At 43.8% G+C, this 12,654-nt stretch overlaps 1 protein-coding gene across 1 annotated transcript; it reads right to left on the bottom strand.

Annotated features, from left to right (window-relative positions):
* Window positions 1–4,583: 4,583 nt before the first annotated feature.
* On the bottom strand, window positions 4,584–6,232 carry LOC147961586 (uncharacterized). The gene is made up of 5 exons (XM_087534400.1): window positions 6,141–6,232; window positions 5,931–6,054; window positions 5,522–5,621; window positions 4,848–4,989; window positions 4,584–4,764 (listed from the first exon to the last, which is right to left on the bottom strand). The coding sequence occupies exons 1-5, from the start codon at window positions 6,230–6,232 to the stop codon at window positions 4,644–4,646; spliced, it is 579 nt and encodes a 192-aa protein (XP_087390526.1). The 3' UTR covers window positions 4,584–4,643.
* Window positions 6,233–12,654: the final 6,422 nt, after the last annotated feature.

Here is a 12,654-nt window from a genome sequence, read left to right on the forward strand (position 1 = left end):
GGACTGGTGCAAGCCTCTCGGAGTTGGAATAAACGCTTTGATAGTGTGATCAAAGCATTTGGGTTTGTACAGACTTTTGGAGAAGTCTGTATTTACAAGAAAGTGAGTGGGAGCTCTATAGCATTCTGATATTATATGTGGATGATATATTACTAATCGGAAATGATACAGAATTTCTGGATAGCATAAAGGGATACTTGAATATGAGTTTTTCAATGAAAGACCTCGGTGAAGCTGCTTACATATTGGGCATTAAGATCTATAGAGATAGATCAAAACGCTTAATTGGACTTTCACAAAGCACATACCTTGACAATGTTTTGAAGAAGTTCAAAATGGATCAAGCAAACAAAGGATTCTTGCCTGTGTTACAAGGTGTGAAATTGAGTAAGACTCAATGCCCGACCACTGCAGAAGATGTTCCCTATGCTTCAGCCATAGGCTCTATCATGTATGCAATGCTGTGTACCAGACCTGATGTGTGTCTTGCTATAAGTCTAGCAGGGAGGTACCAAAGTAATCCAGGAGTGGATCACTGGACAGCGGTCAAGAACATCCTGAAATACCTGAAAAGGACTAAGGATATGTTTCTCGTATATGGAGGTGACAAAGAGCTCATCGTAAATGGTTACGTTGATGCAAGCTTTGACACTGATCCGGACGATTCTAAATCACAAACCGGATACGTGTTTACATTAAACGGTGGAGCTGTCAGTTGGTGCAGTTCTAAACAAAGCGTTGTGGCGGGATCTACATGTGAAGCAGAGTACATAGCTGCTTCAGAAGCAGCAAACAAAGGAGTCTGGATGAAGGAGTTCATATCGATCTAGGTGTCATACCTAGTGCATCGGGTCCAATGAAAATCTTTTGTGACAATACTGGTGCAATTGCCTTAGCAAAGGAATCCAGATTTCACAAGAGAACCAAGCACATCAAGAGATGCTTCAATTCCATCCGGGATCTAGTCCAGGTGGGAGACATAGAGATTTGCAAGATACATACGGATCTGAATGTAGCAGAGCCGTTGACTAAGCCTCTTCCACGAGCAAAACATGATCAGAACCAAAGCTCCATGGGTGTTAGAATCATTACTGTGTAATCTAGATTATTGACTCTAGTGCAAGTGGGAGACTGAAGGAAATTTGCCCTAGAGGCAATAATAAAGTTATTGTTTATTTCCTTATATCATGATAAATGTTTATTATTCATTCTAGAATTTTATTAACCGGAAACATAATACTTGTGTGAATACATAGACAAACTAAACGTCACTAGTATGCCTCTACTTGACTAGCTCGTTAATTGAAGATGGTTATGTTTCCTAACCATAGACATGTGTTGTCATTTGATTAACGGGATCACATCATTAGGAGAATGATGTGATTGACATGACCCATTCCATTAGCTTAGCACCCGATCGTTTAGTATGTTGCTATTGCTTTCTTCATGACTTATACATGTTCCTATGACTATGAGATTATACAACTCCCGTTTGCCGGAGGAACACTTTGTGTGCTACCAAACGTCACAACGTAACTGGGTGATTATAAAGGAGCTCTACAGGTGTCTCCAAACGTACATGTTGGGTTGGCGTATTTCGAGATTAGGATTTGTCACTCCGATTGTCGGAGAGGTATCTCTGGGCCCTCTCGGTAATGCACATCACATAAGCCTTGCAAGCATTGCAACTAATGAGTTAGTTGCGAGATGGTGTATTACAGAACGAGTAAAGAGACTTGCCGATAACGAGATTGAACTAGGTATTAAGATACCGACGATCGAATCTCGGGCAAGTAACATACCGATGACAAAGGGAACAATGTATGTTGCTATGCGGTCTGACCGATAAAGATCTTCGTGGAATATGTAGGAGCCAATATGAGCATCCAGGTTCCGCTATTGGTTATTGACCGGAGACGTGTCTCGGTCATGTCTACATTGTTCTCGAACCCGTAGGGTCCGCACGCTTAACGTTACGAAGACAGTTTCATTATGAGTTTATATATTTTGATGTACCAAAGTTTGTTTGGAGTCCCGGATGTGATCACGGACATGACGAGGAGTCTCGAAATGGTCGAGACATAAAGATTGATATATTGGACGGCTATATTCGGACATCGGAAGTGTTCCGGAGAAGTTTCGGATAAAACCGGAGTACCGGGGCGTTTCCGGAACCCCCCCCCCCCCCGGGGGTTAATGGGCCTAATGGGCCGAAAGTGGAGCATAGGAGGGGCGGCCAGGGCAGGCCGCGTGCCCCCTCCCCATCTAGTCCGAATTGGACAAGGAGGGGGGGGGGCGGCGCCCCCCCTTTCCTTCCTCTCCTCTCTCCCTTCCTTCCCCCTCTCCTAGTTGGACAAGGAAAAGGAGGGAGTCCTACTCCCGGTAGGAGTAGGACTCCTCCCTGGCGCGCCTCCTCCTGGCCGGCCGCCCCTCCCCCTTGCTCCTTTATATACGGGGGCAAGGGGGCACCTCTAGACACACAAGTTGATCTTCGTGCTCATTCTCTTAGCCATGTGCGGTGCCCCCCTCCACCATACTCCTCGATAATATTGTAGCGGTGCTTAGGCGAAGCCCTGCGACGGTAGAACATCAAGATCGTCACCACGCTGTCGTGCTGCCGGAACTCTTCCCCAACACTTTGCTGGTTCGGAGTCCGGGGATCGTCATCGAGCTGAACGTGTGCTAGAACTCGGAGGTGCCGTAGTTTCGGTGCTTGATCGGTCGGGCCGTGAAGACGTACGACTACATCAACCGCGTTGTTATAACGCTTCCGCTTTCGGTCTACGAGGGTACGTGGACAACACTCTCCCCTCTCGTTGCTATGCATCACCATGATCTTGTGTGTGCGTAGGAATTTTTTTTAAAATTACTACGTTCCCCAACATTTTTTCCTTCGCGTCACGTGTTATGTACTTTTCTTATGACACCTCTTGCTTTCTCCTATTATTCTCATCCTGTATTTATTTTAAATAGGTTTTAATTGCATAAAAATATATTTTATGACAAAGAAGTAACATATCGAAAAGGATAAAAAAAAGAATGAAACATATAATTCCATTCCTGCTCTTCGTACCATCTCACTCTCCCTTTATTTTTCTTGTCATTCTTAAAAAAAATCTATTGTTTTTCGTGTAACAAAAGTAAAACTAAAAATCAAAAAAAATATAAAATAAAGATAATTTAAGTGGGTGTGTGGGTCCCACGAACATGTAACTGTGGGCGGCCGACCAATGTGCAACGGGTTGTTGCATATAATGGGTGAGAATCAATGACGAGACTTGCACTTGCGTGCCTAGTGGCATACATGCAACTGCCCCCTCGCCTCTCCCTCGGAGATACTTGCAGCGGCAGTTACGATGAAGACATGCAGTTGCAATCGAGGGCAACACTTGCACCTGCATGTCTAGTGGTAGACATGCAACTCCCTTAGACAAAAAGCACCGCTAAGTTGCAGTCATATTGATGACATACAGTGTGAGTCGGGGATGACACTTGCAGTTGCATGTCTAGTGGCAGAAATGCAACTTCCCTCCTCACCCTCAGATAGAAAATGTCACTAAGTGGTAGTCACGGTGAACACATGGAGTTGTAGTCTTTTTTTTTGCAGGGACATGGAGTTGTAGTCAAAGGGCAAAATTTCTAGCTGTGTGCCTACTGGCAGACGTGTAACATCCCACTCTACCAACAAAAACACTGTTGAGTTGTAGTCGCACTGATCTCACGCAGTTGCAGTCGGGGGGGTGGGTGGGAGCGGGGCGACAATTGCAGTTGCGTGCCTAGTGACAGACATGCAGCTATCACTCCCTCCAACAAAACACCACTAGAGTGCAATTGGGGACGGCACTTGTAGTTGCGTTCCTAATGATAGACATACAAGAAAAATGTTAAAAAAACAATAAAAATAGACAAACAAAAATAACAATATGAAAAATACAAATGCAAAATAAAATAAATGTCACAAAGAACACATAAAAATGTTTAAAAAATACTTACAATAAAATAAAAATAAACTAGAAAATGTTTTAAAAAGAAAAGAAAATGAAGCCGAAAAAACCAAGCCATAAAACATCAGGGGTGGACATGCAACTAGCTTACATCCCTCCCATTCAAGTTGCTTCAGTTGTAGGCAGGACGACACGCGTAGTTTCAACTATACTAGTGAACATGCAATGCCCCTCCAGGAGGCCCTTCTCTTGAGACCATCTTTGCATCTTCTTTAATGGGCCGAAATCGCTTGGTGCCACCACATACATACAGGGCTAATTCTCCAGCAGGTACATAGTTTCTCACCGCCAATTTTTCATTCGTTAGTCTATTAAGTGGAAGATGAAACTTTTAACAAATATAATGAATTCTTAAAAACAAATATAATGAGAAAAAGAAACTCTATGCACAATGACAAGAAAATAACGTGGCAACGCATGTTGTTTCTTCTAGTTTTTAATCAATTTTGCAACAAATTAACCACCAAACATAATGCTTATGATAATTTTTCCTGTTAGAACACGAGGTAGCTCTAGTTGGAGCATAGTAGGCAGTGGCATTAAGGGTTACCATTTTCAAATTATTCCTAGCGGCCTAGCTCATGTGGATTGAAACCTGAAATCTAAGGGGTGGCAATTAATGGCTGAGCGTTGTACGTGCTAATCATTCAAACTAACTTCTTCTGATGGGTGCTCGAAGCTGCAGTCTTGAATGGCCCGGAGTAGCTCAGGCTCGAGCAAAAAGTCCCTGAAGCCTAAGTTGTGGATTCCGTCATAGCCCCTACGTGCATAGACCGTTCGTCAGAAAGGGAACAAAAAGGGGCGGACAGAAGAAAAAACCAAGGAAGTTGAATGAATAATTACTCGTTGGGGCTTGCATGCCCAGTGGCGAGCTTGGCGGCGGCATTAACGACCTTATCAGTCCTTTGGGTGCTCGAAGGCGCAGTCCTGGATGGCCTTGAGCACAATGTCCCTGAAGCCGGAGCCGTGGATTCCAATGTAGCCCCTGCATGCATAGGCCATCCATCAGAAAGGGAGCAAACAAAGGGACGGGAAGAAGAAAAACAGGAAGTTGTAGTGGAGCTAAGGCTCCATGGCACCTCTTATCCGACTTACACATCACAATCCGCATAGGCACATTTTTTTTGTTATCCAACATAAAACAACATATGAACTTCAAACTTTGCAGAGAAACAAACATTCTTACTACAATGTGGAAAATTTATTTTGATTTTTTTCGTGAATCATAAATACTTAAGATAGCCTTTTTACTAAAAATATATCTCATTTTGTATATTTATGCCGGACCAAAAAAATCTAAAAGTATTTCACACATTGAAGTTTGAAAGTTTGGTTGACCTGCAAAGTTTAAAGTCTATATATTATTTCATTTAAGAGAAACATAGAAGAGAAATTTTCATGTAGTAAGTTAGTTGACTAGCACAGATCTCAAAGTAATGTTGGATGGTAAGTAAGAATAAGGAGTGTCATAAAGCCCGAGCCAAAATAAAAAACAAGAGAGCTGAATTAATAATTACTTCTTGGGGCTGCATGCCCGGCGGCTGGCTTGGCGGCGGCCTTGTTGTCCTTCTCGTAGTCGACCAGCCCTGTGCGCGTAGGCCGTCCGTCAAAAAGGAACTGAAATAAATTAATGAAATGATGAACGTGATCAGCATCTCTGCTAGCATACATTTGATAGCTTCCAAACACGTTTTTAATCAATTGTGCAATATATTAACCACCACACACGTAGCCTGTGATTTCTTTTTGCTATTAAAACAGAGGGTAGCTCTAGCTAGTTGGAGCATGGTAGACGGTGAAATTAAGGGTTGGCTTTTACAAATTATTCCTAGCTGTCTAGCTCATATGGGCTGAAACCTGAAAGCTTAAGAGGTGGCGATTAATGGATCCAAGGGCGAATAGCTAACCCTAATCGAACTAACTTGCCTTCGGGGGGCCGTTGCTCCAAGCGTTAGGCCTGGTCTCAAGGCCGCAGTCCTGGATAGCCCGGAGCAGCTCGGGCTTGAGCAAGAAATATGTGAAGCCGGATCTGTGGCTGCCGACGTTGCCCCTGCGCGCACAGGCCGTCCATCAGAATGGGAGCAAGCAAAGTGAAGGGAAGATGAAGAAAAAGAAGGAAGTTGAATGAATAATTACTTCCTGGCGGCTGCTTGCCCGGCGGCGTCGACAGCCTTGTCGTCGTCGAGCAGCTCCTGCTTGTACACGTCGTTCTCCTTGGCCTGTCCCATCCTGGCAACCAAGGAAAAGGCGGGTGTCAATTCGAGTGAGAAACTCTAGAAATCGCACGCAGGAAGTCAGACTCAGATGTCGTCTCGCGGAGATAGAAAAGATGCGGGGGCGGGCTGCAAAGAAAGAAGCGGCAGGACCGCGTGATCCGCCCAGATCGAGGCTCACCTGAATGAATTGTGTCGCTCCATACGGTACGCCCAGATCCAGGCTCGACGAGGAGGAAATCGTTGAATTGGGGATGGAGAGGAGTGGATCGTGGGGGAGCAGAGAGAGGGATGGGAGCGGCGCTAGAAGGAATCGGGGCAGAAACGGCGCTAGAAGGAATCGGAGCAGAAAATTTAGGGTTTCGGAGGTTTTCTATGACGAGGTGGGTTAATCCGGTTTGGGCTAAGAAGGAAAAAAATCGTAGCGACAAGTAGCAATGCGAATCTTGGCGCAGCAAATTCCTCATTTCCTTTTTTTTACACATTATAGACGCAAGCGCTCATACATACGCGCATACACCCATCTCTATGAACGCACACACGCACACCGTACCCCTATGAGTCCTTGCCTGTTAGCAAATCTCGATTCCAAGCTTGGTGTGCTCGTTTGTGACGAAAACGTCATCGTGCCAACCATGGTAGCAGCACCGTTGTTAAATGATTGTCATAGTAGTTTGCTTGAAGTTTGGAAGGTTATAATTGAGCTTTGTATTAGAGAGTCGAATATAGTAGAGCTCATGAGCTGGTTGGATACGGATGTGCGAATTCCTCATATGTTTGGGCGGATGCACCCCCTTATTTTCTTATGAAAATTTTGGGCAATGATGTAACCATTATTTGGTGAAGCATGCCCCTTCCTTTAAAAAATAAGGCACTGAGGAAAGACGGCGGTGACACGGAAAGACGGACAGAGCCAACCGGCCAACTCCATTCCTGTTAGTTTTGCCTAAGTAGATTGATTTTTATCGACTGCTCTGGCGCCGAGACAAGGAGAACTCATTCCGGTGGCGTGGAGAGGACTTGCCCGATGTACAGAATCTGGCCTCGACCGGCTAGGGTGAGCAGCATGATTGTGTTTGCATCGAGGAGTTTGGCTGCGACCTACGGGCAAATGACCTCGACAAACGTTGTGATTAGGGGAAATTTGCGCCGGCCGCCAACAGTGTGGCTCCATCATTCGGTGGTGGTGGAACAACAGTGGCATTTTGGATCTAAACTGTAAAGAGAATGGCAACGGTGGCTGGTTTCACGGTAGGGAATTTGGTGGGTGGGGGATCGGTTGTGTCGAGATTCACACTCCTCGGTATCACTCAAAAAAGATTTGACAAGAATATGACTTTATTCTTGGACAATTCACATATCATTTACAATTAACTTAGAGAAATCAAATGATCTATTGAGATGAGAATAGCTGGTTTGTGCATCCGCTACTCTGTTTTCTTCTCGGTTTGTAAAATCCAAATTCAGGAGGTCAATTAAGCACGTCTATCGACCAAAACTATACGAACAGGTCGTACATGATTTCCTTCCGGCTGAGAAGGTCGTACGCGGGTTACCTACGATAAATAGGCTTGGATATTTGGTGCGACCTAAAAACTCAGCCAAGGCTAAAAATTATCTGTGGTGTGCGTGTGGGGATGTGCGTCACTAGTGAGGCACTGAGGCCGCAGAAGAATGGCATTGGGAGGTAACCGCCCTAGGAAGAGGACTTCACAGGACGCTGACATGGACGATGATGATGATTTAGATGCTATCACTTCTACTCTGTTGAAACCGACAGATGGGGACAATGCAGAAAAAGGGCGACAATAGTAGTTCGATTCTCCCGCGAGGAATAAGTTCTATTTATCCCTAGTTCCTGCCTCATGTCTGGGGAAGCATTACTAGGGAAAAACTTATACACATGATTTTACCAGCAGCGAGTTTAAAAATAAGGCGCTGCTGCATTGTAGTAGTAGCGCGCTCTGGCAGTACTCGCTGCTGAAATAGACGTAGCAGCAGCGCGCCTCCTCTAAGCCGCGCTACTGTTATAATTCCCACGACCCCGCCGTGACGCTAGTTCTAGCAGCAGCGCTTTTATTCAGACCGCGCTACTGCTAGGTAGTTTAACAGTAGCGCATTTGCCTTTAGAGCGCTACTGCTAAAACTAGCTATCTCCAACCCGCCCCCCATGCTCTCCTCTATTCGATCCACACTCACACTCAAACTCACTCCCCCTCAACCCCCCCCCCCCATGCTCTCCTCTATTCGATCCACACTCACACTCAAACTCACTCCCCCTTTTGGCTTTGATTGTTATTTTTTCTGTATATGGATAGGTAGATGCTTTTTTTTTTGTAATAAGTTATATTTTGGCAAAATGTAGGTGCCAATTTAGTTAAATTTGCCACTTGATTTTTTAATCAATTATCTTAGGCAATAGGGGCCAAAATAGATGAAATGTCTTGGTAGGTGGTACCCTTATTTGGTACCCTTATAATTGTCTATAAAATTGCTTCTCGCGGAAGAACCAAAAATATCACATGCTACTGTTTTTCTTTCCTGTGAAGTGGATCGTTAATCCTTTGCTCATATTGCTTTAGGAAAATTGCGCCGCCACCACCACCACTATGTTGACTGTGTAAGTCAAGGTGCGCCAGTAGCCTTGCAATTGGCAAGCTGTTCGACATCTACTTCCAGCCGAGTTTTCGTCATGCAGCGTAAGAAATTAGATGAAATGTAACAACTATTTTATTTTTAGTGTTGGCATTTGCATTGTGTCATTTTGCTTTTTTTACACAGATCGTCCCATGCAATGTGAGGTTGAAATTCAACAAGCTGACAAGAGACACTGTGACATTTGAGGCTCTTGGGGGGCCGTACACTATGGAGGTCGAGAAAGGACGCAATATGTCGCAGATTGGAGGAGATGGATGGGCCTGTTTCCTCACCCACATGCGTCTTACTGGTGGTGAGTTGATTAACTTCTCCTTCAGAGCAGAAAGAACCAAGCTGGTTGTCATTTATCTCAACCTGGTGGAAGATGATGAAGATGACGAAGATGACGAAGATGATTCAGATAATGAGGACCCACTCGATGAAGATGATGAGAACTCACTTCATGAAGCCATTGTAGCAAGAATGAGGCTGAGAGAGGAGGAGGTGTGAAACCTATGGGACATAATTCCGCCACGTGATGACTTTGTCGGGGTGCCATTCGTGACCCGCCTGACAAGTACCATGGTCGATCGGCATGAAATGGTATGTTATACTGGCTGTAGTAATTTGATGATATATATGCTTTATTGTTATACTTACAAATGCAAATTATCCGATGATATGCTTAGTGAATCCGATGATATGCTTAGTGTAGAGTCCAGTGATATGCTTTGTGAAATCTAGTCAATGATATGCTTTAGTGTAGAGTCTGATCACATGCTTATTAGTGTAGAATCCAAGGAACTATTAATAGTGTAGATAATCCATATATACTTACTAGTAGAATCCATGATTAATTAGTACAAATGCATAGTACTGTGTCTTTTGATAGTGTAGAAATCTAGACTTAATAGAAATATATTTGCAAGAGTATGTGCGAAGCTATTTATTAATTGATATATTTTTCTTATTCAGAAATTGCCAAAGAACCTATCTGTGAGTTGTGGTATCGAGCCTGATGAAGAAGGCTCAGCTGGACTACGCCTTACCGCAAGGGGCTCCATCACCACCTGTACTTACCGCATGGACACAGACGGTCGTACACACTTAAACTCGGTTGGGTGGAAGAGATTCCTCATTGGCAAGAATCTTCGTGTTGGACAGGTCATCCTAATTACTATCAGGAACACCCACCGCCCAGGCTTGAGGATGATGATCGTCGTCGATATCATCTTGAACTATATATGTGTGTGTGGCTATATCATCTAGAATTACATATGATGATTGTCGTCGATATCATGTAGAACTACATATGATGATCGTCGTCGATATCATCTAGAACTACATATGATGATCGTCATCGATATCACCTAGTACTGCTTGAGGATGCATGTTGAGTATATATGAAATTGTTATCTAGTACTCCCTCCGTTCCAAATTACTCGTCGTGGTTTTAGTTCAAATTTTAACTAAAACCACGACGAGTAATTTGGAACCGAGGGAATAGTACGTAGTACCTATAATGCTTTATGGCTTTATGAAATTGATATCTAGTAGTACCTAGTATCTCGAAATTGCAGTTTATTGAAGCTGAAACAGGGTGGTAATGATGAAAGATATAGCAGTAGCGTGGGGCTAGAAAATCGCTAAAGATAACTAATAGTAGCGCGTTCCGGAAAAGCGCTGTTGAAATAGTCAATAGTAGTAGCGCGGGTACAGACAGCGCTACTACTAAGAGTTAGCTGTAGCGCCATATTGGTAGCGCGGCCGCCCGCGCTGCTGATAGCCTCAAAACCTGAGCTACTACTAGGGTTTTCCCTAGTAGTGAAGGGGTGATGTCTCCCACCTTAACACCTCTTTCACCTTCAGCATATGTGTCAATGAGAGATTGAAGAGGCCGAATAAAGAACATTCCACAGAAGAATGATACTCTGGCATTATTGCCGGGCCCAATGAATTTGTTACTTTGGAACTGTCGCGGGTTGAGCGACCACACAATAGTTCATGAACTGCGCGATCTCATGCCGAAGTCTGTGATACATCACTGATATATCTATAAACTTTGTATATTTCACGCCTATTAACTTCTAAGTGTGCAATGTTTCTAATTTTTTTAGGGACCAACGTATTAATTCAATGCTCACTTCTAGTTCCTATTTTTTGTTATTTTTGGAATTTCAGAAAAAAAAATCACCAAACAAAAATTCCTCAATAAAATCTGAGAAAATGATAGCGTGTTTTTGTAGCACTAGAGGACTAGAGTGCCAAGGCCCATCATCTGGAGGGGCATGGTGGGCCCGCAAGGCCTAGGCACCTAGTGAAGGTGCCCGTCTTACAAATGCGCCTATGACATGTGGGGCTTTCCTCCCTCCTCTGTGGCTTCGGTGGCCAATTGCTTTATATACCCTTGAAACCCTACCCTGGATAATTGTGAATTTTTTCGCCGCCACTTTGTGATTCTGAGGGCGATCTTCATACTCAACCCTTTTCGTTACTCTCCAAAGGGAGAACTCGTTTGCATCATCACCAACATCGATCCTCATGCTTCTAGATAAGTTATAAGTAGCACTACAACATATCCGAACACTATTGATCGTGCATCACTGACCGGCCACTGGCCATACGTTAGTGATGAGCACTACCACTGACCTGCCATAAGCACTTTGGTGCTCGGCCGGACGCTTATCACAGACTGAAAAACAATTGCCTGTTTGTGATACGGTGATTCTAAATGAAAAGGCTGCTCCATTTGACATGTCTGAGTTTTCCTTCTAAATCCGACCCTTAGTCTTTCCCACCCGTCAGTGATGTTGTTTAGTTCGGTTGTTATATGCAACCTCCATGGCTCATGTACATTACAACCCTCCCCGCCCATGGCCGAGCACCAGCCACTTTAGCTTTCAGTTTGTCCTGCCCGGCATCATCGAACGTGTGTTGCCAGCCAATGCGGGGCACTACTCTGACACGGCAGCACCCATGTCGTCCCTAGCGGCATTCTGTTTCATGAGTCGCATGTACGGTCACGTGACTATAGACCCCCTCCTCCCCCCCCCCCCCCTCAATCGTTCTTATGGTGGTGCCGGTGTTGATATGCCACAGTAGTAAGATTCATTCCTTGTAGGTGCCGATGTATATTCTTCCATGCATGCTTTCATGAACTTAGAGGTGAAAATATTACAATTCTTCTGAATGTTACAATTGGTATGTGCGGCGATACATATTATGTTATGCGTAGTTAGAGGTGACAATGTTACAATTTTTATGAATGATACAATTGGTATGTGTGATGATACATATACTATTATATATGCATTTTTAGAGGTGACAATCTATATTATTTTATGCATTCTTGTAGGTACTGATGTACTCTGCTATGCATGCTTGCACAACTCACCATCTGTCATAAGAAAACATATAAAATCCATGATATGTCATTATGCATTCCATGCGATTACATGAACATGTATGTGATACCGGAGGCAGCATATCACTTGGAAAGTGTTTGATTTGCCTAGATACCGATCAAACATTTATATTTTTTTATCCTTTTGTATTTCATTGCGCACAATATTAGCATAACGCACAATGGAAGCTAGACCAAAGTAGTAAACAAATCAGCAAGAGGTAAACCTTGCATTCCTCCTTCATTGCTGGGAACTAAGGATGCCAGTTACCGGCCCATTCACATTTTTAATGGTCAAACAGATATAAGCATATAGCAGCATCATGTACATTTATTGTAACTAGCAGACCACATTTATATAGGCAGATTAAAAAGAGGCAAACCTAAGCTAGCAGTG

Source organism: Triticum urartu, chromosome 7A (assembly GCF_056163025.1).
Source record: "Triticum urartu cultivar PI428250 chromosome 7A, HENAU_Tu73, whole genome shotgun sequence".
Lineage (NCBI taxonomy): Eukaryota > Viridiplantae > Streptophyta > Magnoliopsida > Poales > Poaceae > Triticum > Triticum urartu.

Excerpts from the sequence above, each read along its gene's own strand:
- LOC147961586 (XM_087534400.1), bottom strand. The coding sequence starts at position 6,232 with ATGGGACAGGCCAAGGAGAACGACGTGTACAAGCAGGAGCTGCTCGAC. Across the intron at positions 5,622-5,930 it reads GGAGCAACGGCCCCCCGAAG|TTCCTTTTTGACGGACGGCC; the intron begins GCAAGTTAGTTC and ends AATTTATTTCAG. Across the intron at positions 4,990-5,521 it reads CGGGCATGCAGCCCCAAGAA|GGGCTACATTGGAATCCACG; the intron begins GTAATTATTAAT and ends CTATGCATGCAG.